The 25,995-nt window shown below is 40.6% G+C and overlaps 2 protein-coding genes across 4 annotated transcripts in view; both read right to left on the reverse strand.

Moving 5' to 3' along the window:
* msps (msps cytoskeleton-associated protein 5) overlaps positions 1 to 25,995 on the reverse strand; it is a 374,587-nt gene that overhangs the window by 219,742 nt on the left and 128,850 nt on the right. The gene's annotated exons all lie outside the window — the stretch shown is intronic.
* Positions 18,817 to 25,995, reverse strand: part of LOC137654519 (hypoxia-inducible factor 1-alpha inhibitor-like) — a 128,688-nt gene continuing 121,509 nt past the window's right edge. The window contains exons 6-7 of the mRNA XM_068388219.1: positions 20,123 to 20,273; positions 18,817 to 19,194 (exon numbers count right to left, since the gene is read on the reverse strand). Of these exons, the coding sequence (XP_068244320.1) occupies positions 19,121 to 19,194; positions 20,123 to 20,273 (225 nt within the window). The 3' untranslated portion in view covers positions 18,817 to 19,120. The remainder of the gene's footprint in view (positions 19,195 to 20,122; positions 20,274 to 25,995) is intronic.

The following is a 25,995-nucleotide window of genomic DNA, read 5'->3' on the forward strand; positions in this document are numbered from 1 at the left end:
CGGGCAAGTCCAAAACAGAAGGATGACCTGGAGAGCGCGAGTAGTAGGTGTCGGTGGGGTAGTCCAACTGTATTCTCTAGGGCCTGTCACGGCCCTCCCCTTTGATGAAGGGATTATCTAAATGGAAGACAGCCTGTGAATAGTGGTTTACACAAGCCCTTGTTAAATACACGACACCAACAAGGTGTTAGCGCGAGGGTTGTAACCTCTGCATTCCATGCTTTTATCTTTCTCTAGTATATTTGGAAGAGTTATATTAGAAAAGTGTAAAGAAGGACCCTTTTCACCGGCCGTCACAGGTCTCTCCCCAGAAATAGATTTTTCCTTCGTCAAAATCCCTTTATTATACATTGCAGATATACTGGCAACTGTATTGTCATATACTGTAGTTTTACCGGTATTCTACCGGGGTTAGGCTAGTGCCTGGCGGCACTAACTGATAGAGAGAGAGAAAGAATGGAAAGGAGAGTTCCGTATTATTATGGTTTAGCGCAATAATTGGAAGTGTAGGAGGGCTACTGCCGCCTACTGCCTCCTTCCCAGAATGAGAGTTCTAATGGAAGGGGAGGAATGCATTTGATTCTAGCTTCCATCCAGCCACAACTTTTGCTGCTGGCTGTACTGCTGGTTGCAAGGTTTGTGGATGGCAGTCCAAGAGAGGACTGAAGAATTCTGAACAGTATAATGGGTTTCCCACCGGCAGCCGTCTGGGCCGGCTCAACCTTTCCCCCCGGGGCATTCGCTTCTGTGAAGGAAGGACATAAGGGGAAGCTGGTCAAGGCGGTAACCCAACCGCCGCTTGTAGGAACCCGGCCGGCAACTCGTCAACCCGGCAAGCCGGGATGATTATAGAATACCGGCCAAAGGAATATTGTGACGCTTAGGCCGACACTAAAGGACAGAGGGAGGAGGGAAAAGGGTCTTATAGTTTGTAGGGGAGAAAGGCGACGGCAAGCATGCCGCCTACTTTCGGCTGTAAACCAAGGAAGCATGGCTACCTGTGCCGACGCCGACGTGGGCGGCAGAGGAATAAGAATTCACCTGTCAGCGACACTGTCGGTTATAAGATATGTCTTATAGTCTAAAAGGGAGAAAGGCGGGGGCAGGTATGCATCCTACTTTCAGTTGTAAATTAAGGAAGCAAAGCTTCCCATACCGACAACGTCGTGGGCGGCAGAGGAATCACGATTCCCCTGTCGATGACATTGCCGGCTGCAAGACAATACACCCTGAGTTACCATCATACTTCGAAGCCGGGATGCTCGGCGACAAAGAAGATCGATGGTAAAAAACTATCCAAGTCAAGCCCCAGTTAACTACTCGATGGCGATGACGAAAGATAGGGTTGTCGCTTGGGATGGTGGTGCTCAGGGGGGAAGAAGGGTTTATCCTCTTTTCTCTAAAAGAGAAACGTATCGAATTATGCTGATAATTCTAGGGGATATATATATCCACAACCGAATTAATAGAAACGATACAAGAGGCTAAACAATGGGATTAACATTACTACCGTATACCAAACGGGTTAGGCTAGCCTAACTCGAGTGGGGACCGCGGCTACGAGTGATACCACCGGGGTTCTATCGTATACGAAAGAAACGTTATGTTTTAGAAGAGGAAATATTATATATATATATATATGCAATCTTCACTAGTATAATTTTGCCTAACTAGCTAAACAGTTTCTTTATAGCTAAATACCGGGAGCGTCGCACTACTAACTAAATAATAGCATTTATGACGTGCGACAGCGGTCTCAAAATGGCCGTCTATGGGGATGGATGTGCTCCACTTAACACATCTAAATTATGCTAATTCAACTGTGAAAAGGGAGCTGTAAATTATACACAGGAAAGATCAAATACTCAACTTTCCAGAGGATGAAGATGCTGGAGATTGCATGATAATATTCCGATAAACCGTAACAACACCGAGAGAAACGTGGGAGCGCACTTAGCTTAAATGCTTCAGTCGAAAGGAATGGAGGGCCGTAGTAGTACAAGGAGGGGTCCACCGGGTACCTTGATAACGGCTCCCCTTCGTTTGCCACTCTTCCCCTCAAAGCGTTAAATCTATTCGGGGTGAAGATTGCTGTGTCGTATAAAAAAATATGTCCCCTGATATTATGCAATATCCTTAAAGATATATTAAGGATACACTCGCGCCAGGAGTTAGAATTCTGGAGACCTACGGTTAATTCTCTGGGAGTATCACTGTAGCAAATATCCCTTAGAAAGCTACCTAAAGGAATCTTCCATCAGGACGACATGGCCGAGCCCAAAAATTCCATGATTAAATTGGAAACATCCTATACACAAGTTGTTTGGATGCAGGGAAATTAAACACAAATTCCTTTTTTCTTCTATTTTTGTAAGGTTTGCATATTTCCTATGCACCATTATCTGTAGTGTATGGCTATTATAGGCCTTAACTTTACCTGCTCATTCTGCATAGTTCTAGGAATTTGGATTTTGCAAACTTTGTTTATGAGATAGAGGTAATTTTCATTTACAAAGACACCTAACTCTAAGTGCATAACAAAAACCGAAAGACAATATCTAAAAATTTATGAAAACTCAGGAATCAGTTAAAAATTGGTACATTCTAAGAAAATGTCATGCCTAAGTCAACCAAACTTCTATTTATAAAGGAAGGGTTTTCAGTCACATAAATACAGCTTGAAAAATCATTACACATACAATAGTGCATTGCTATACTAATTTACAGACAATAATGTAAGAACTAAGTAATGTGTTTCTATAAAAGATACTCCAAACTAATTCTTGTTATAACAGAGGTTGACTGAAAACCACCAAATAAATTCATTTATCTTCAAAAATAGACAACCAAATTCACTTAACCTCCAAGATCCCTGTTTCCAGTTACTGGAAAATGAATATATACTGTTGTAGTATAATTACTACAAGATTGTTCACATAGCTCCCCGAACAACTCAAAATGGAAGGGGACTAAGCCAACTAAACATGAGAAGTAGAAGAAACTGATGTAATCGTAACATGACATTGGAAAACAATCATGACAGATCCTCTTTAAGAATACCTACATAAGAGCAGAAAATAAATATAATACCACTTACTCTAAACAGATTCAAATACTTTTAAAATGTTGTTGGCAATGATAACATTTCATTAAAATTACACCTTTTAATTTTTCATAGAGCGCTTTAAAATTTCAGCTTCCTAGCCCAGTGATACCTAACGGGAAGTTAACAATATGAAGCTGAAAGGAAAATACCGAATTTCTCGTAAAGTTTAAAAACACTTCCATAAATTTGTTTAAATATAAGTTTGCAGGAAGGTTATGCATACCAGACAACCTACCATCTTTGAAATTTTTATATAATTTTCTGCTTCTGGATTATATATCTTAGAATTATTACTATTAAGTTATGTAACCCCACCCCAAAAAATACAAAGTGAGGTAACCCAAGAAGCATAAAAGTATCCAGTAGTTATTCCGTAAAATTCTATGTCTACAGATACTGTATACAGAATTATATTATCTAAGCCAGACTAGACATCCTATAGAATTTTCAGAAAAGTGACACTGATGGAAAGTTCAATAACCCTTAAGAAGGTGAAAATTTTCTGGCAGAAATCTCCCACCTTCATATCTACTTTTTCATTATTAAAATTTTCCAGACTTAAAAGTCAAAACTTGTATTCCCGAAAATATAGGACAAAAGACAATTTGCTATCCTTAAAAATAAGTGACAAAACACAGATAACAGCATTTGCAGCATTACCAGTTTCTTGAAGGATATTCTTTCAACTGCATTATCTCCAAATACCAAGCAAACCTTAGGAACAATAAAATAGTGTTGCAATAAGCTTCTTTTTGAACAAAGAATAATAAAACCTACAATGTTATAACTAGCACAAGTCTGGGAACCTTTGTAAATACTGCAGTTAAATGTACATCTATCATACAAAATGGAAGTTTTTGGGTATTATAATGACCAAGAAATATGGAAATAAACAAGGGCATTATTGACCTCATTCCCTTTAGAACCAAGTAGCCTAGTTTTCTCCAGATTTCTCTTTGAACTAAAGTTAAACTTTCTTTTACGCTTTAATCTTTAATCTCCTCAGCAACCATTAAACATACTTTCCAAAAAGGAAGTGAGGCCTTTGCATTCCTCACAACAAATTTTCAAATATAAAAATGTCCCTGCAACAAGACACAAAAAGAATGCGGATCAAGATCCCCCAAATACAATCCGTTTGCACAACTATGCAGCAACTGCTAACAAATCTTGGAGATCACATCTTTAATGCAGTAAATTAAATATAAAACAAACAAAAACCTAACAATCTACAGCGCACAAGAACATTGTTCCAAGTCTACTTTTTAAAGATCGAATATGATACAACATGCTCAGCATGTTATTGTCAGTAACACTGTTGGCCTCATTATTTACGATACGCATTAAATTATGATGTTGGAGGGAAAGAATAAAGGTGATTTCTAAATTTTTAAGGGGGTAATGTCGACATAACCAACCTTCTGTTTTTTCTTCATGCTGACTTCATGAAGATATACAGAAAATTACATAATTAAATTTAGTTCAGTATTCCAACCAAGAGAAAAGACTATTACAAAAATTTGGAGATGAGATGGAACAATCTTCCTGAGCAGTATTATCAGATCACAAACAATGATCTCAGCTTGGAATCCCCTACAGAAGTACCACTTAAGGCACTCCGGGATGGTACTTCACCTGACCAGCATTCTGTCTTGCGAGCTATGGCTACTTTGTATACACTATGCTGCCTAACTCTTCTGTTTGTGTTGATACCCTGTGGCATAGTACTGTGTATAATTTCACTAGTTTTAAGCTATTTGCTGCTCTCTACAAGAACTTTTGTACTAGACATCACTGGTGAAAATCTAATTAGTGGTAACATGATCAATGAAACAATTTTTATTACTACAGTATAATCAATGAAACAATTTTTATTACCATAAAAGTGTAGACCAAAAATATTTCTCTTCTACCAAGACTGGAATGATCATACTGAATACTCTCTTGTCATGGCTCTTAACCTACCCACAATGGATGTTTCTGCCACCAACCTGGAAACCGCTGTTCCCTCTATTTTGATATGATAAGAATTGTCAAATTTTTTCTTAAAAATCTAGCACTTTTTGTTAAAAAATCCAATACCTTTTAGACTGCTGTAAGTTCTGAGATCATGTAATATTCTAGTCCCCTACAGTTGTAGAATGTACTATATTTGATGTAATGATATAAATATCAGCTTTGTCTGATTATCGTAGCAAGACTCAGATCACGAGTCATCATGAGAAAATTTTCACAGCAATCTCTTCTGTTGAATTTGGAAAAAAATTTGTTATACAAACATTATTACTCAGCAAACTCAGTATAAGCATGTATTGTACACTACTTTCGTGAATTATGCAAAAAAAAAAAAAAAAAAAAAAAAAAAAAAAAAAAAAAAAAAAAAAAAAAAAAAAAAAAAAAAAAAAAAAAATCTATTTTCCCAACTATACAAACCTTTAATCCTTTAAAATACAGATATGTCTTTAGCGGCACTGGAACAACCATAAAATTGTCAACAGGGTATAATAATTGGTTAACAAACAATGGTCCCTCACGAAAGCACCGCCCTCCAGCCTGTCACAAACAATTGCTATTTTTTTCCTCATGAGAGGGGTGTTTGATGTGGAAAATTTAATTTGAAGAACTGGTTAGTATAGCTAGGAAAAATGCAAAACATTTTCAAATTCTTTTATTTGTTCCTACACATATGAAACCTTTTTGCCCTTTAAAATAGGAACACTCTCATTGGTGGGAGCTAGTCCCTTAGAACCTAACTAGAAGGTTCTTTTCTTTCCAGGCATGTCATCCTTCCTGGTCCCATGTGGGAGCAAGGAAGGCATCTCCAATAACCTCTTAACAGCTACAGTAAACATAAGGGTGTAGAGGCTGTTAGGGCCTTGGTTAGTACTGGCTTAAAAGGAAGCTTATACTATGACAGAAAACCTATCTCCCTAAAAGGGAGATGGCATCATTAGTATTAAACTAGGCATGGCAAGAGAAATGTTTGGTAAGATGCTAACCCATTTTCCTTGAAAGGAGGCTGGATGAGTTGCTTCATAGCAAATGTAGTCTTTAAGAAAGGTGCTCCATTGTGTAATTCACCAGCATCAGACATGCGATCATCGTGTAACAGCTGCTGCTGCTGCTCCAGCATCCCCTCAAGAGAGAAACAAGAGAGAGGTAGAAGAGTCAGACATTCTACTTCTCCTCAATACTTATGCCAAACACGTTACCTTACATGGGGTGCATACGAAGGAACTTGAAGTGCTACACAACTACAAAGCGGCCACCTCAAGACCCGAGGAAAAGGGATGCAAGTGCCTATCAGCAATGCTTGTAATGTACAGAAAGGCAAAAAAAAGGTCTGCGACTTTCAGAATAACTTTTAACCCAAGTGTGTCGACAGGTAAACCTGAGGCTGCTGATAGTAGTAGACTTGTGAGTTCTTACAAACCTAAGTTGAACCTGAAGGCAAAAAGCCTCACCAAGCCAGAAGGAACAGTGTCTGGATATTACCTTCATGTTCCTATGGGAAATAATGAGAAGGTTGCAGACACTCGCAAGTGAGGTGTCGAGTCCTCCTCGAGCAGCACAGCAGTGCCCTGATATGATGCCTGGTAACTTTGTGTCAACTTACACAATGAGATAGAAATGATAAGGTCTTGAATTAGTATTCAAGACTGAATGGTACTGTACTGAGTTCTTGTTATACAGTCTATGAGATGACAATGGTGGGAGGACCACACATCCCACAAAAGTTGACATTATGAGGCCCCTGAAACTCTCCTACTCTCTTGCCAAAGCAGAGAAGAGAGACTCTAGAGAGAAAGATACCTAAGTTAAACAATTAAAAGGCTATTTCAATGTTCCTGAAGACATATCCCTATTTTAAAGGACAAAAGGTTTGTATACAAGTAGAAACAAATTAAACCTGAGGAATGCATTTTCCTTCTGTAATACATTTCCAGGAAAAGCACTGAATTAGATACAATATTGCATTTTCTCAAACAAAAATGTTGTAATCACCGCATATAAAGCCATTAATCACAATCCCTTACAAATCCTATAAGACTTTCGCTATACTGTGACAAAAGCCCCTCACTAACTTCTTGGTTGATGTGGAAGGTGATTTGCAACTACAATATACAAATAAACATTTCACCCGAACCCAAGCAAGTAAATTTAAAAAACTAACTTTTATGAGTTTTTAATAAACCCTGGATGAATGAATGGCTATTGTTTATTAGTAGTGAACAATTAGGCTGGTATTATTATTATAATTACTAGCCAAGCTACAACCCTAGTTGGAAAAGCAAGATGTTAATAAAGCTATAAAAGTTTACGTCATTATTCATTAATTTTAAAGGGATATTAAGGTCATATATATTTCTCAAGTTGCTTGTAAATAACATTTCTGTCTAATGCCATCTTTTATCTGCTGTAAAATAAACTTCATTCTTCAACTTGAAAACCAAGCTGCGAGAATGAGATAGGTAAACACCTTATCACTGGCCAATGCTATGGACATAAATACCAACATATTGTAAAAACAATCTTCTTGCCTTTAGCGAAGTTGGACTTCGATTGAGTAGTCACATACTTGTAGGAACTAATACAGTAAGACTTGTATCCATAAGCCTACCTCTGGTTCAATTCAATGCTAGTAAGCAATTCAGGGATCTCTCTGTACCCCACTTTCTTCTGGTTACTTTTTAGGGACATCCTTATCAGCTGTTTCTAATAATAACAAGTTTAAAGTACAGTCATTTGTATTTTCCTAGCTATAAAAACTCAAGTCCTTAAGGTAGGGAATACGTTTTCAGCACGAAATCGAACAGCCGTTAAAATTGTTAACTAGGTGGTTAACAATAGGTGGTGAGCAAGGGTTGGAGACACCTCCCTGTCAAAAGTTCTTCACTTATGACCTTTCGTATCAGGACTGAGAGGGCCGGTTGAGGTGGAAAGTTCAACTTAAAGGACTCACTTATGTATAGCTAGGAAAAATAAAGCAAACTTTTTTCTATGTGTATACAAACCTTTAATCCTTTAAGTAGGGAGACTCGCTGATTGGTGGGTCGGAAGTCCCCCATAGAGAGGAATGGGTTGGTTATTTTTCTTCCATGGAGATGTCAATCAACCTAGTCCTGTACAGGAGTGAAGGAGATGACTCCAGCAACATCCTATCTGTCTATTATATGAATGAATAGGTTGATAGGACCTGGCCTATTCAAAAAGATTGGTACATGGTCAAAGGAGAGATCCCTTGTGAAGGGGATCGCAGTCTGGAGTAAAATACCTGGCATGTGATAATCAATGGATTGATAAATATTCCACTATCCTCCCCCTTGTTTCTGGAGGGTTAAAGAGAACTAAATTCTAAAGAATGAAGCTCAGAAGTATACCAACACTTTGAACGCTTTGTTCCCAAGAGAGGGGGAGAAAGAATGGAGGAAAAGATACAATCATTCTGCCTTCATTCCAAACTTATATCTATACATTACCATAGACAAGAAGCTTGTCATCGAGCTTGGAAGCTGGGCTTGCTACACAATTACTTGAGCTACCACCACAGGACCAAGTGCAATGACATCAACGGACTTGTCAGTACTCATATAGAATAAAGGCCGTGAAGATTGTCTGGGGACTAACGCAGAGAGACCGCCTAACTCACCTAAATTCTTCACCGATTCTAAGAAATCAGAGAGTTTAGAAAGTAAGAATCATCAATGACGGCCTTCTCAATGGCTCAAACGGGTATGCATGAGAGCCTTGAGAATGAGACATGTCCCCTTCCGGGGCCTGAAGTTCGAGGATGAGCTAGACTGTTCAAAGCTCCTATCAAGCATAGACAACTATGAGGAGAGGTCTATAACCCTCCGTCAAAAGACCATGCTCATGGCTGAGCAGTAGCCTTGATAGCAGTAACTGAGAAGTGCTTCTCTTGCTGAAGAACGACAAGGAAATCTGCGATCTCCTTTAAGAGATGATACAACTGAGAAGAGTCCCATCTACATCAATTGCAGAGCAATGACCACTTTCCTTGGGAAAGTGAGATTCATAGGGAGTTCTCTCGGGGTCCCAATTGGGCACAATGGGATACCATTTGGCATAAAGCCACCAGGATCAACCTGATTTCTAGTGTAATCCCCACATAGTAGATTAGTGGACGAAACAGAGGAAGGGCATAACCTTCCACGTGATCCTATAGGTGTTGGAATGGGTGAGAATTTTACCGGAAAGTGATTAAAGAGGGGGAGGGCTCAAGAGGGTAGCAAGTAACCATCCTGAAGGACTTCTACTACCAAAGATACGGCCCTGTCTCTGCCAAGTTGCCCAAAGGCACGACAAGCAACTCCTTACTCTTAACAGGCAGTAAGAAAGGAGGGTGAATGCTGGCAACAGCATATCCCTTCTTCCACTGCTGGTGGTCCTGACCAGATTCTAAGAAAGGCCAGGAGGCTATCCTTGCTGAACCCCACACCGACAAGTTCTGAAGTAACAGCACTACCTCTGAACTAACTTGCTTTGGGAATGGGGAGCTAGCGGACAGTACGATACTCTTGTACTTCTGCAAAGACTCCAGGGGTTGGTAACTCTGTTGACTTGGCTACGTAAGTCACTGCACCTGACCACTGATCAAGCCAGGTGATTGATTGGAAGGGGCCCATGGTTGATCAACATGGTCTTCTACTCAAAAGGCAGAGAAGACTATAATTTCTACTTCAAGACTCTCCAAGGAGAGCCCTCTGTCAATGCGCAGACCGATAGATCAACCAAAAAAGGTGCTGATACAGAAAGCTTGCAAAAAACCTTTCTGTCTTGATGATCTGAGTGCTTGAGGGCAACAAAAGTGGCTCCGGACAAATTACTAATATCGTATATTTCCCCGCAATAAGACGACCTTCAGAGAAGACGAGGTAGATAATTAGGGCAAATTATAATGAATTTAGGTCATATCTGCTGTATACGAAAAATGTTATTTTCCTTAGTAAAATAAATTTTTGAATATACTTACCCGATGATCATATAGCTGCATCCCTGCTGCCCGACAGAAAAAATCTACGGGCGGAATACGCCAGCGATCGCTATACAGGTGGGGGTGCACATCAACAGCGCCATCTGTCAAGTAGGTACTCAAGTACTCGATGTCAACAAAGAACCAATTTTCTCCTCTGTCCCACTGGTTCTCTATTGGGGAGGAAGGGTGGGTCCTTTAATTTATGATCATCGGGTAAGTATATTAAAAAATTTATTTTACTAAGGAAAATAACATTTTTCAATATCAAACTTACCCGATGATCATATAGCTGATTCACACCCAGGGGGGTGGGTAGAGACCAGCATTACAAGTTGACATTATGAGCTAAGTATTCCGTATTTCATTTTAGCAGTTATTCAAAATAACAAGCATAAAATAAATAAGTACCTGGTAATTACTCTGCCTTTTTAAGTACGTCTTCCTTACTGAGCCTCGCGATCCTCATAGGATGCTGAGCGACTCCTAGGAGCTGAAGTATGAAGGGTTGCAACCCATACTAAAGGTCCTCATCAAAACCTCTAATCTAGGCGCTTCTCAAGAAATGATTTTGACCACCCGCCAAATCAAGTAGGATGCGAAAGGCTTCTTAGCCTTCCGGACAACCCAAAAATATTTCAAGAGAAAGATTAAAAAGGTTCTGGAATTAGGGAATTGTAGTGGTGGAGCCCCCACCACTACTGCACTCGTTGCTACGAATGGTCCCAAAGTGTAGCAGTTCTCGTAAAGAGACTGGACATTCTTAAGATAAAAGACGCGAACACTGATTTGCTTTTCCAATAGGTTGCGTCGAATATATTTTGCAGAGATCTATTTTGTTTAAAGGCCACGGAAGTTGTGACAGCTCTAACTTCGTGTGTCCTTACCTTCAGCCAAGCTTGGTCTTCCTCATTCAGAAGGGAATGAGCTTCTCGTATTAACAGTCTGATAAAATATGATAAAGAATTCTCTGACATAGGCAAAGATGGATTCTTAACTGAACACCATAAAGCTTCAGACGGGCCTCGTAAAGGTTTTAAAATAGAACTTAAGAGCTCTTACAGGACATAATACTCTTTCTACTTCATTTCCAACCATACGATAAGTTTGGAATATCGAACGATATTGGTCAAGGCCGAGAAGGCAGCTCGTGTTTGGCTAGAAAACCAAGATGTAGAACATGTAGCCGTTTCGGATGAGAATCCGATGTTCTTGCTGAAGGCATGAATCTCACTGACTCTTTTAGCTGTGGTTAAGCATATCAGGAAAAGAGTCTTAAAGGTGAGATCTTTCAGGGAGGCTGATTGAAGTGGTTCGAACCTGTCTGACATAAGGAATCTTAGAACCACGTCTAAATTCCAACCAGGTGTAACCAAACGACGCTCCTTCGTGGTCTCAAAAGACTTAAGGAGGTCCTGTAGATCTTTATTGTTGGAAAGATCTAAGCCTCTGTGACGGAAGACTGATGCCAACATGCTTCTGTAACCCTTGATAGTGGGAGCTGAAAGAGATCGCTCTTTCCTCAGATATAAGAGGAAGTCAGCTATTTGAGTTACAGAGGTACTGGTCGAGGATACGGATACTGACTTGCACCAGTTTCGGAAGATTTCCCACTTCGATTGGTAGACTCTAAGGGTGGATGTTCTTCTTGCTCTAGCAATCGCTCTGGTTGCCTCCTTCGAAAAACCTCTAGTTCTCGAGAGTCTTTCGATATTCTGAAGGCAGTCAAACGAAGAGCGTGGAGGCCTTGGAGTACCTTCTTTACGCGTGGCAGACGTAGCAGGTCCACCCTTAGGGGAAGTGTTCTGGGAACGTCTACTAGCCATCGAAGTACCTCGGTAAGTTATTCTCTCGCGGGCCAGAGGGAAGCAACTAGCGTCAACTTTATCCCTTCGTGAGAGGCGAACTTCTGCAGTACCTTGTTGACAATCTAGAACGGAGGGAATGCATATAGATCTAGATGAGACCAATCTAGTAGAAAGGCATCTATAAGAACTACTGCTGGGTCCGGGATAGGTGAGCAAAGTATTGAGAGCCTCTTGGACATCGAGGTTGCGAAGAGATCTATGGTTGGCTGGCCCCAGGAGACCCAAAGTCTCTTGCATACATCCTTGTGGAGGGTCCAATATGTTGGAATTATTGTCCCTTCCTACTGAGACAATCTGCTAAGACATTCAAGTTGCCTTGGATGAAACTCGTTACTAGTGAAAAGTCTAGACCTGTTGAACAGGAGAGGAGGTCACTTGCGAACTCGTACCATGTCAGAGAGTAGGTCCCTCCTTGCTAGGAGAAGTACATCAAAGCAGGGAGTTGACCATGTTCACCTCCACCACTTTGCCTTGAAGGAGAGACCTGAAGCTTTTCCAGGTCAGACGTACTGCCAGAAGCTTCTTGCAGTTGAAATGCATTGTCCTTTGACTCGAGTTCCATAATCCCGAGCATTCCCTACCGCCTAAGGTCGCACCCCAGCCTACGTCCGATGCGTCTGAGAAGAGAACGTGGTTGGGAGTCTGAACAGTCAGGGGAAGACCCTTTCAAAGGTTGATAAAGTCCTTTCATCAAGTCAGACCAGACTTATCTTTCCGGAAACCGGGATCGAGACCGCTTCTAGCGTCTTGTCCTTTTCCAGTGAAGAGCTAAATGATACCGAAGAGGACGGAGGTGTAGTCTTCCAAGTGACACCAATTGAACCACGGATGACAGTGTCCTAACCAGACTCATCCACAGCCTGACAGGGCCGTGTTCCTTCTTCAGCATCTTCTGGATGGATAGCAGGGCTGGGGGTTGATCGTCTTGTTCAGCCATGTCCCCATCAGAGGGTTCCTCATCCGAAACTGATGAGGAAACGGCAACGGAGTGGGCAACGTCTGACTCGCTGAATCCGGTCGCACTGGTGGATGCGTGACGGAGCCGGACACAAGATCATGGTACTGCTGCACAGTCTGTGAACTGTCAACCATGGGGACGCGAGGAAGTACAGCGACAACCCGAAACTGTCTAGACTGTCTGGGTTGTGCAGACAACCCCCTACCGGGTTGCTGAGGTTGCCGCACTGCGTCACAACAAGTCACCTCTGCTGGTTGTTGAACGTCTTCCTAGTGACACACTGAACGTCCACAACCACCTCCGAGAGTCGCTTAACGTCAACGTGCGACTGGCAACCCACACTGGGTCGCACCGGTGAGGAACCATCTCAACTGGCGGACGTGAGTAGGATACCTCAGCGTCAACAGGGCGTACAACCAACCGGTAGGAAGGTTGTTGGCTAGAAGGTTCTTCTCCGTAAAAAATCCTCTAACAAGGACTAAGCTTGGACTGCATGTCTTGCAACAAAGCCCATAGGGTCTATGGGAGCAGGTGTGGCAACAGACGGGATTAGCGACTGAAGCGGAACCATTTACCATACCTGGAAGCATGTTATGCTTTAATTAAAGTCCATAGGAGGCTAAGCAGCTTAAGGCTCCTCTCCAAATGACAGAGTCCTCAAGGGAATATCAGAAGGAGGGAGAACAGCACTTTCTCATCTACAGGAACCATGTCCGAGAAAAGCTAGGTTATCTCAGTGAGGGTTTCACTGGTGCATAAGCAGCAGACCAGAAGGCAACGTTATGTAACTGCTTGACAGTCTGTGAACTGTCAAAAACTGAACTGTCAACCACAACAGGTGCGTGAGGACATACAGCACTGGTGCATAGTAGCAGACCAGAAGGCAACGTCATGTAACTGCTTGACAGTCTGTGAGCTGGCAACAACCAAAGCTGTGTGGGGAAGCCTCAACTCCTGACTGACTAGTCTGCTGCGGGCGAGTGGCGGTAACCACAGTGGGTTGCGGAGGCTGACACACCGTGTCAAAACACGGCAGCTTGTGGTAGCTCACGCACGGCAACGGAGTGCTCCGTGTGTCTGTGGGAGTCAGCATGCGTCTGGCAGGGTCGACTGCGCATGGGTGGAGGAGCTCTCACAACAAGAGTGTGGGAGCAGGCAGCCATGCTGGGCGCACAACCGTGGCAAGCTGTAGGCCAACGGGTGCATCGTCAACCTTCTCCGCAGTCGGAGTGTGGGAGCAGGCAACAACCAAAGCGGAGTGGTGGTGCGTGGTGGGGACTGCCGTGGGTTGCGGAAGCTAACGTATCGCGTCAAAACACGGCAGCTTGACTCCACCTTCCTACTGCTGATGCGGTAGCTCACGCATGTTAACGGAGGGAGCCGCACGTCGGCTAACGTTAACATGCGTCTGGCAGGGTCGATCGCGCATCGGAGGTGGAGCTCTCCGCAGCCGGAGTGTGGGAGCAGGCAGCCTCAGCGTGAGCTGGGCGCACAACCGTGGCAGGTTGTAGGCTAACGAGAGCAGTGTAAACCTTCTCCGCACGAAACTCCTGCATAACCGCAGCTAACTGAGTCTGCATAGACTGCAGTAAAGACCACTAGGGTCTACAAAAGACGGCAACAAACGGAGCTACTGTCCGTTGTGACTGAGGGTCTAAAACAGTTGGTGCGGCAACAGACGGAGTTACTGCCTGTTGCGGTACCACCTTGCCTCTCTTGGGAGGTGTGCAGTCGTCGGATGACTGCAGCGAGTCCGAACTGACCCAGTGGCTACACCTAGGCCGTTGGACTTGCGCGGAAGGGACCGACTTGCACTTAAAAAGCTGCAAGATCTGGTCCATGGTTTCTACGAGAAACCTCTTCCGCAGACGAGGAATAAATGGGCTCTCTCGTCTTTGTGTGGGTGGGGCGATCACGTCGGCAACGTGTGTAGATACACCCGAAACCACGGAGGGAAACGTCTGTTCGTCGATCAAGGCCTGTGGAACCCATAAGTCGTTCGACATTACTTCTCCCCTGGGCTTGGGAGCTTGTAAGAGGTCCCGGACTAGGTGAACAACTGGCACGAACAGACGAACCCTCGAACGCAACACTGTAACACTTTGCGCATATCACTTTATCACTTTTGATTTTCTGTTTGCACTTATTTCACTGAAATCGAAACTTTAACTGATTTCTACCTGAAACACGCAATCCTATCCTTCATTAAAAGGTAGTAATTGCGAAAACAGTTTTACAATGCAACAGAAAAACATAATTAAAGATAAAGAATTCAGTGGCTGGAAAAGAGACTAAACACTAGATCAAATAAACTACGTTTAAAATCTCTCACCGCATAAAGCCTGGGAACAAGAATAAAACTCTAGAAACGTTTTACCTTCTTCCCCTACAGCGACTAGGGAGAAGAGTAAAAAACGAGAACAACGTTACCCGCTTGAACGAAACGTTTATTCTCCTCTCTCTCCCTCCGTCTCTATCTCTCTCTCTCTTCTCTCTTGACTTAGAACCTGAGAGAAGAGCCCAATTATATATCGTTAAAACATATTATTTGCTAAAGGAAAAAACTTAAAGGTTTCCCAAATAAAAAGTTCCTTTATTTAGAATTTAAACCATTTAAGCTAAGAAAGAATGAACGAAACGCTAGAATCGGTTTACTCTTACTGCAACGTGAAACCGTGAAAAACTCTCTCTCTATCGTAACGATAGAGCGCATGTTGAACGTTCTGAACGTCAACAACTGCGGAGACTAAACTAAACGTTAGTTCATCTTTGAAAACAGTACGAGACTATCAAAGAAATTCTTTCATAAAACATTAAAATTAAAAAAGTATTAAATTCTTAAAAGGTAAATACGATATAACGGGCTCAATGTTAATTAACTTCGGTTCCAAGTAAGGACCGCCTACTATTAGGAAAGGTCGCATATAAACAAACATAAAAATTAATTTTTATAAGTTTATAATAAATGGAAAGTTAATCGAAGAGGCCTATAAAGGCGGAGAGATATAAAATAAATAGATCTATAACTTGTTAAGCAAAATTACCAAAAACCTAAACACACTTCCGTCTAAGGGAAGGGTCGGCCATTAAAAGTGAAAGAGAGTCCATACTCTCTTCGTCACCAACACTTCCGTCTAAGGGAAGGGTCGGCCATTTAAAAGTGAAAGAGAGTCCATACTCTCTTCGTCACCATAATTAAATCTATCCAAAACGAGTTCAAGTTTTGAAATGAAGATAAAACCCCTGCATAGCGAAAGCTCAAAACTGGAATAGTGTACTTCACCAAATCGTTGTGAAAACAAATCCAGTTAGGGACGGCGTATTTAGTAGGTCTTGCCTGTGGCACGACAGAGGGAAAATTGGTTCTTTGTTGACATCGAGTACTTGAGTACCTACTTGACAGATGGCGCTGTTGATGTGCACCCCCACCTGTATAGCGATCGCTGGCGTATTCCGCCCGTAGATTTTTTCTGTCGGGCAGCAGGGATGCAGCTATATGATCATCGGGTAAGTTTGATATTGAAAATTGGTGAATTGCAAAACCATCAGTGTACAGTATAGGATATCTTTTACTGTATACTTAGAAATCCGAATTAGATTAAATAAAAACTATTTTGTATCATGCTTTTGCTAAACACGTCACATAAAACCGAAACACTGTTTTGTTTACGTTCCATCGCTAATCATAACGAGCAAATATATGCACTTACACGTCTGTATATCGGATAGCTTTTCCAGCAATAAATATCTTACCAAGTATTGGTTATGGTTATGTAATAATGATATTATTAATGTTGTTTTACTTACTTTATCCTTATAAATTCAAAATAAAGGAAATAAGAGTGATTTTATATCATGTTTTCCTAAAACGGCACCTAAAATAAAAAACACTGTTTTGTTTACATTTCATTGCCGATCATAACAAACAAACGAACGTATTTACACATCCAAATGATTACTAATGATACTAAGCTTTTAGTAGAGATGATGTTATTACAAATATTTTACTTTCCATATCCCTAAAAATTTCTGCACGCCACATAACAGGATAACCATTTTGTTTGCGTTTAGTCAACAACAAATGCCTGCTAATGACAGTATCATGTGACAGAGATGATGTTACGTGATTGGAGAAAGTGAGCCCAATTTCAATCGTGGAATTTTAATGAAAAATAAATATGCTAATCTATATTTTATTACTACTGTTATTAATGGTACCATTAAAATTATCGAAAGGTTAAAGAAAGATAAAGGTTGCTGAGAATGCAACCATAACCAAATGTTTACATTTTGTCAGCTGACCTCGCATAGAAAACAGTTGATTTAATTGTTGTTATAGAATATTTCCTCAAATAGGCTATTTATCATGCCAATAATAAGAAAGGTAAATATGGTTTGGTTACCTTTACTATCAATTTTCATACCGAAGCCTAGGCTAGCCTACCAATAAACATCACTTGGAATTCAAGGTGTGATTTTCATATCAGTTGTATAAGACGACCCTCAATTTTCAGGGGTGAATTTTCGGATTTAGGGGTTATATTATATGTGGAAATATACGGTACTCTTTCCCTTCATATGGTGCTTGCAATAGAAAAAGTTGACTTTGGCCTACAATATCTGGGCATGGACCTCCTTTCAAAACAATAAAGAACTCCCTAACCTAATTTCAAGACATCTTACAAACTCTAAGAACAATGAAGTACTGCTTCTTTAACTTTTAAACAGTATATTTATTATCAACAAAAGATTATCCTTATCTTGTAACTTCTGAAAACTTACACCACTTTCAAAAGGACAAAAATTATTAACACACCCAAGTTCACCATACAGTACGAGTGTTAGACAATGCACTTCAATGAAAAAAATATCTACTGATACTCTGTTCATCACAGCCCGGCAAAGGTTCCTCAGTTTTAACCTTGAGTGCCAGTTTCAGTTATACACTCTTCTCTGTGGCCTTCAAGATGGTCAGTTACATTTATTAAGCTAACCAAAACAGTTTCCACACATAAAAAGACGAGTGGCTCATCTGATTCAAAGAGAGCTGGAGTATGGAAAAAAATAACCTACCGGTAATCTGTAATAGAGAGAGCTTGGTCTTTAACAGAAATTTACTCACTCAAACTTACTTGAATAGCAGTGAAATCTTCCCTTCCCCTTGCAGTGAAAAGTGGATGAAAACCAGGACAAAGCATAAAGGAAAATTGTCTCCAGATGCCTCGGGGAACATTCCAAGCTGTCAAACTCAACTCCTGTTCATATGCATACCCGACCTAGTCAACAAGATGCTCTTAAAAAGTTCCCAAAGTGACTTACAAAGTTTTGTGGTAATGGACATATTCTTATATCCTAAATTTCGAAAGATATTATAAACACCTGACAAAATCTCAAAGTGCCTGCAAGCTAATCTGAGAATTTCATTCCCCTACTGGCTTAGAACAATCGATTCACCACCATTATGAAAATTCCAAATGCAAATTTCCTGGAGCAAATTGCAAACTGGCTGGTCAAAGAGAAGCTAGGTCTTCACAAAGACTTCCCCTGTAGGTTCAAAGTGGCTTAATTTGTTTACAGAGGAGAATAACAGGTTGATCCTCTTAATCATTCACATGCTAAGAGCAAAAAAAGTAATAACTTATATATTTAGCAGATGATCAAATCTAATACTATATTCAACCTTAGTGAGGGATCTTGCCTGTACAGTAGTAGACATACATGAACCCTTGAAGAAAAAGTTTTTTGCCATATAGAATTTAATAATTTTTTCTATGTTATTGATTTGTCGATGAGGGAAACTATTATCCAGCATTTTGCTCAAAAAACTACTAACAGGTTTCAGGTCAAGTTGTGCTCCTCAAAGGTTTCTGACTTACTAGTAAGAGTTCAAATATCATTATCATAATGGAAATGCAATTCATATGAATAAAAATTTCCAAAAGCTGAAAATTCCCTACAATAGTCAATTTTAACATTAACCATATGACAATTCACTATGAAACACAATTGAATATCAATTGTAGAAGTGGCAAATTATGAATAAAAATACAATACAGTACAATAATTACCTTAACAAAATAAAAATGGTTCACAAAGTATTCTTATAGGAGTTGATAAAAAGGTAGAGTAAATGCATACGTCAAGAGAGCCAGTCCTATAAAACTTACTGAGCCTCGAGGATGATGTACTATTAATTAGCAAATATGTAGAACTAAGTTTTCGATGTTGCCTAATAACTTGTTTAGATATCTGGAAGACTGCAACATATCTGGATTGAAAAAGATTTTCTTTCTAAACAATCTGGTCATTAAGGTTCAATGTAATCACTAAAAAGATAAGTTTATAATAAGTTTTCAAATTCATGTTGAATACAATAAATTGCCAAAAGGTCATCGGCAATATAAAGCACTGTACTATTAATAAAAATTAAGAAGGAAATGACATCAAAGTATAACATTTTAGTTAAGCACAATTGACTTTCAAATGAAGACAATTTTTTTTTTACAAAAATTTCCTTGATTGAACATTGCTTCAAATAGTGGGTCACTTCCTGTATTTTTATTTTAGCATACTTTCAGAATGAAAAGGAATAAGGGGAAGGAGGCGACCGTAAATTTTCTGACAATTTACAGATGCTTTTTGTTTATACAAGAAAACTATCAAACAAAACTAAATATTATTCCTAGTTATATCTTCCTCAATACAGCATTACTTTAAGCAACTACAGCATATCGTACATTAACTGATTATCTGTGTATAAATTATATTACTATTTATGGTTTTTTGACATAAGATAGGAAAAAAGCAGTGATACGCAACATTTGCAATATTCCAGATAACAAACAAAAATGTAAATAGTAAATAAATAAAAGGTTCTCATTCCACATCAACCAGTCACACTGCTAAGACTAATATGTAAAAATACCATTAAGTTATGCTAACTCATATCAAGATCCTTTGGCATTAAAAGGAAAATAACTCCTAAAAGTTGAATTAACAACACCAAAGAGCATATTAACTCCTTAAATCAATTATTTTCTATCTTCTATACAAAGCACCAACAAGATTTTACAATCAGCGTTCTTATGTAAACAATAAGACAATTGAAGAACTAAGTGTAATATATAACAATATGCTATTCCTAAACCACCAAGTGTAAAATCACAGATTTCCTTCTTCTTTTAAAGCATTCTCACCAGAATATCTACCCAGAACTAGTGAACGCAAAAGGGGTCCAACTTCTGCTGGGTCTTTCAGAGCTTCTAACAACATCTTCTCTACATTTCGCATGATGGCCAGTTTTTGCCGGGGTTTTAGAGGATATTCAACAGTTTCTGTTGGTCCACCCTGAAAAGATGTCAATTATTTCATGTAAAAAAATCCCTTTCCTGTAATATGAATTAAATTTTCACAAGGTTATGTTTCCCCTAGACATATACAGTATTTACTTTACCACAATAAATTATGACACCAAATTCTATTCAAATTTTGACCCTAACTCTCTAGCTCTATAAAATATAAATACAGTACTAAAGTATCTAAACATAAAAAGAAATTCCGGGGAATGAAACTGTCATACAGAATAAATCACTTGTAATTTATTTATCAAAAATAAAAGAATAATTGAAAGATGATAAAACACTGGTTACTTCGCTACCTTATTTCAAACATAAACAACAATTCCGTTAAGTAATAAGAAAAAGGTGCAGATTAGCAATTTACAAAAAAAACAATATATATAAAAAGTTCAACAGGGAGTAGAAGCGAAATGTCAAGAGGCAGATGGAAAGTGCATTAAGAAAGATCTGGCAGGAATTCAACAAGATTCTGAATGCAAGACACAAAGTGGATGATGAAGGAAAAAGCAATGACATGGCAAGTACCATAAAAGATATATTGAAGTTGAAAAGAAGGGAATAAAAGAACAAAGAAGTATTTTGAAAATTTATTAAATGAATGAATAATTATCTGTAAGTATAACCAAGGTAGTAAAGCATGTGTTAGGATAAGAAATGAAGTGAGTGATTGGTTTCCGGTGAGAGTGAGGCTGAGACAGGGATGTGAATGCTCGAGTGCTTGGACGAGGATTAAAACTGGTAGACGAGAATGACCATGAATGGGAGGTAAATCAGTTGTTGTTTGTAGATGATACTGTACTGGTTGCAGACACAGAAGAGAAGCTTGGCCGATTAATGACAGAATTTGGAAGAGTGTGTGAGAGAAGGAAGTTGAGAGTTAATGTGGGTAGGAGTAAGGTTATGAGATGTACGAGAAGGGAAGGTGGTGCAAGGTTGAATGTCATGTTGAATGGAGAGTTACTTGAGGAAGTGGATCAGTTTAAGTACTTGGGGTCTGTTGTTGCAGCAAATGGTGGAGTGGAAGCAGATGTACGTCAGAGAGTGAATGAAGGTTGCAAAGTGTTGGGGGCAGTTAAGAGAGTAGTAAAAAATAGAGGGTTGGGCATGAATGTAAAGAGAGTTCTATATGAGAAAGTGATTGTACCAACTGTGATGTATGGATCAGAGTTGTGGGGAATGAAAGTGATGGAGAGACAGAAATTGAATGTGTTTGAGATGAAGTGTCTAAGGAGTATGGCTGGTGTATCTCGAGTAGATAGGGTTAGGAACGAAGTGGTGAGAGTGAGAACGGTTGTAAGAAATGAGTTAGCAGCTAGAGTGGATATGAATGTGTTGAGGTGGTTTGGCCATGTTGAGAGAATGGAAAATGGCTGTCTGCTAAAGAAGGTGATGAATGCAAGAGTTGATGGGAGAAGTACAAGAGGAAGGCCAAGGTTTGGGTGGATGGATGGAGTGAAGGAAGCTCTGGGTGATAGGAGGATAGATGTGAGAGAGGCAAGAGAGTGTGCTAGAAATAGGAATGAATGGCGAGCGATTGTGACGCAGTTCCGGTAGGCCCTGCTGCTGCCTCTAATGCCTTAGATGACCGCGGAGGTAGCAGCAGTAGGGGATTCAGCATTATGAAGCTTCATCTGTGGTGGATAATGTGGGAGGGTGGGCTGTGGCACCCTAGCAGTACCAGCTGAACTCAGTTGAGTCCCTTGTTAGGCTGGGAGGAACGTAGAGTAGAGGTCCCCATTTTTGTTCTTGTTTCATTTGTTGATGTCGGCTACCCCCCAAAATTGGGGGAAGTGCCTTGGTATATGTATGTATGTATGTATAACCAAACTACTAAGCTAAATATAGTATTCCTATTATGGTTGCTTAAAAACTTTTGAGAGTAAACCTTAATCATAATTAATGTAATAAATTGTTTTCCTAAAATAAAAAATAATTAAATAACTTCATATTGTTGATGAGTGACAATATCTTTTGCTGGGATTAGTTTCTAAAACTAACAATACTAACAATTTCCAATAATGTCAAAAGAAATACGAAGATTTAATAACGAAGTAAAAACTGAAATAAAGTATGAAGATTTAATTAAAAATTAATTACCCACAGAATGGTGGAGTGAAAGGAAGACAGTCATACAGATAGTGTTTCACTACAATCCCATTATAATAAATAGCTCTATTATGTGCCCTGAAATCATCCGCAACACTAGTCCCTCTTCAAATGAAAATGGCAGTCAACGGATGGTGCTACATTCACAAGAGTGAATCTCAGGATTTTTAGTAGCAGTGAGAATCATTCTATACATGCCTTAAAGCTTGTTTACAATGCTCTACAGATACTCAGATATGGATTCTTTTTCTAGGATTTTTTAATTATGCATTCACCATTGTGATTTTTCATATTCTCCTCTTGGATATGGGTAATCAGTGAGTTTTATCTTAGTTTCTACAGGATAACCAAAGTTTGATTACCTACTGACATTTTGAAAGTATGAACTAGCTTTTGTTTGCTAGACTGAAAGCTATCAGCATCAACTTTCCTATAAGTCTGCCTTTACTGTGATTTTGCACATATGCTTTGTACTTTTTGGTTATAACTAGCTAGTTCCCAAGTAGTATGCTGTTTAACTTTCAGTTAGTTTCTTGCTACCATTAAGCTTAGTTTTTTGGATTCACAAACCTGGGCCATATAGCAACGCACTGTGGCCTATGAGGCCATTCAGTGACTAAGTGCAACTTTGGGAAAACCCTGCAGTTACAATATGAAGTAAATGTTAAAAGAGGATGGACAGCAACATGAAAGAAAGGAAGCAGGAAAAATGGGAAGACCCCAAAGTAATGCCTACAGTGCACCATGTAAGGTTGTTCACAGATCAGAGATGCAAATATTATTTAAAAAAACAAATTCACTGAAAGACAAGCCATTACATTTTAAACTAGAGTTAACCACCCACCCGCTAGTTAACAAGGGGGATGGGGGTGAGGGGTAGTAACTACCCTTCTCACTCACAAAACTGGGCTGTGAACCTCGCACTGCTTGGAGTTAGGTCTTCAAGGGGGACTGGTGATGGCAGGCTAATGTGTATAAATAGCTAAAGGTTTGTCTTGTTAGGAAAAATACAAATTACTTCCAAATTTGTCATTTGTTCCATCACTAAATACAAACCAAAGCTATTTATAGGGGTTGACTTACCCTTTAGGAGGGTGGAAGTCCTTGCCAATCTGGCTTTTGGCTTTGACCCAGGGATTTTCCTTTATGTGTTTAGTACCACGGAGGTAGCAGCAGTAGGGGATTCAGCATTATGAAGATTTATCTGTGGTGGATAATGTGGGAGGGTGGGCTGTGCCACCCTAGCAGTACCAGCCAAACTCAGTTGAGTCCCTTGTCAGGCTGGGAGGAACATAGAGAGGAGACGTCCCCTTTTTTGTTTCATTTGTTTGATGTTGGCTACCCCCCAAAATTGGGGGAAGTGCCTAGGTATATGTATGTATGTACATAATAGGTTGAAACTCTACACTTCGCTAAAATTGTGCTATGCATGGTGTGTGGCCTACACAAGCTGTGTGTTCGTGATAGTAGTAATGTAACTGTTAAGGTAAGAGCCCTTCTGAGTCATAGAAATCATCAGAGGTCATCAAGACATACCCAACAACCCCCTTGATAGGGCATGGGGACGTAGCAGTATTGACATAATACCAGGTTACACAAGGGAACAATGGTTTACCTGCAATTGGTTGAGGTCATCTGTGCAAGGGAACCTGGGTTCTGATTTCCCCAAGAGAGGGGAGGAAGGAGGAAGAAAAGGAGGAGCAAGTCATTCTTAATCATTCATTCAGAATAATACAAGGTAACCTTTGCCCTATACCTCCTGCTACTTGTAAAGCAAAGCTTGAGGTGTTAAACCAGTTGTTGTGCAGACACCCCAGGACTAATGGAAAATGTTTCCATGCTCCTATGGGTTACGTCTTGCAGGTAGTGGGTGGTGATGGTCGTCTGACGGTTCCACACATCCGCTTGTAGAATCTGCGACACAGAGAAGTTTCATTTGAACGCCAGGGACGTACCAATGGCCCTGACGTCATGAGCTCAGGGTCAACTTATCGGAGGAGGATCACGATTCAGTGCCCAGTCAATGACCTTGCGAATCCAAGCAGCGATGGTGTTCTTCGCGTATTACTCCTCTTGACCTTACCTGTGCTGACGAAGAGTGCTGGTACTCGGGGGTGAGCTGCTACTGTCCTTTTGAGGTAATACCTCAAACTCCTTACTGGGCAAAGTAACAGTTAATCTGGGTCATCGGTTACAGAACGGAGACTCGTTATCCAGAAGGAATTGAATCTAGGCTTAGTTACCCCCAAATTTTGAGTCTTTGCAATAAACTCAGGGATGAGGCTGAGGCTTACCTCTCCCCATCCCCTTGGATGGGCAATGTCATAAGTGAGACCATGAAGTTCACTAACTCTTTTGGGTGAAGCCAAGGGTAGTAGAAACACTGTCTTCAGAGTGAGGTGGCAATCTGTTGCCTGGAATAATGGTTCGTAAGGAGGACACTTCAGGGACTCAAGGAGCCGAACCATGTTCCACGGAGGAGGTCTCATTTCCGACTGGGGACAGTTAAGTTCATAACTTCGTATGAGGAGAGAAAATTCCAGTGAAGAGGAAATATCTACTCCCTTCAGCTTAAAGGCAAGACTCAAGGCTGTGCGGTAACCTTATACAGTACTGCCGAAACCGAGAGAAGCATTTTCTCCCGCAGGTGCACAAGGAACTCAGCTGTTGCTGGAATAGTGGCATCGAGGGGAGAGATACTCTTCCATGACACCCACCACAGAAGAAATTCCACTATGCTGTTAGACTGATGCTGTTGATCTTCGCAGATGTCCATCCCTCCACTTCGTAACCTATTGCGAAAATCCTCTCTGAGTTAAGAGGTGCTGGATAGTCTCTAGGCGTGAAGTCGTAACTCAGCTAAGGCTTTGTGGAAGATGTTCGCATGTGGCTGTCTGAGTAGATCGTTGGAACTGATAAAGAGCTATGTAAGGTGCTCTCATCTCTAGAAGATTTATGTGCTGGTACCTTTCAGACTCTGACCAAAGGCCGGAGATCATATGGTGCAGCAGGTGAGGCCCCCACTCCTCTTTTGATGCATCTGTGAAGAGCATCAAATCTGGAAGAGGGACGAGAAGATTCTGGCCCCATCGAAGATTTTCATCTACTATCCACCAATTCAAATCCCTCACCTAGTTCTAAATTATAGGAACTCGAGTGTCCAGTGGATCGGAGTGTTGATTCCACACGGACTTCAGCTACCATTGCAGGGATCTCATCCTGAAGCGGCCATTTGGAACTAGACGGATGAGAGAGGTTAGATGACGAAGCAGAATAAACCAACGAGAAGTCGGAAGGACTTCTTTTATGAGGAGGGGTGCAGCCACTTCTTTCAGTCTGTGTACTCTTTCGTCTGAAGGGAAGACTTTCTCTTGGACGGTGTCTATTATCATACAGAGGTATACCAGTCTTTGGGAAGGTTGCAGTAATGACTTCTCGTGATTTATTAGGATCCCCAGATCCTGACAAAAAGGGATAAGCATGTCTCTGTGACGAAGAAGGGTCGTCCCCGAGTCTGCCAGGATTAGCCAGTCGTCTAGATATCTGAGGAGACGGATGCCGTTCCTGTGAGCCCAAGATGACACTAGGGCGAACACTCTGGTGAA

Source organism: Palaemon carinicauda, chromosome 15 (genome assembly GCF_036898095.1).
Source record: "Palaemon carinicauda isolate YSFRI2023 chromosome 15, ASM3689809v2, whole genome shotgun sequence".
Lineage (NCBI taxonomy): Eukaryota > Metazoa > Arthropoda > Malacostraca > Decapoda > Palaemonidae > Palaemon > Palaemon carinicauda.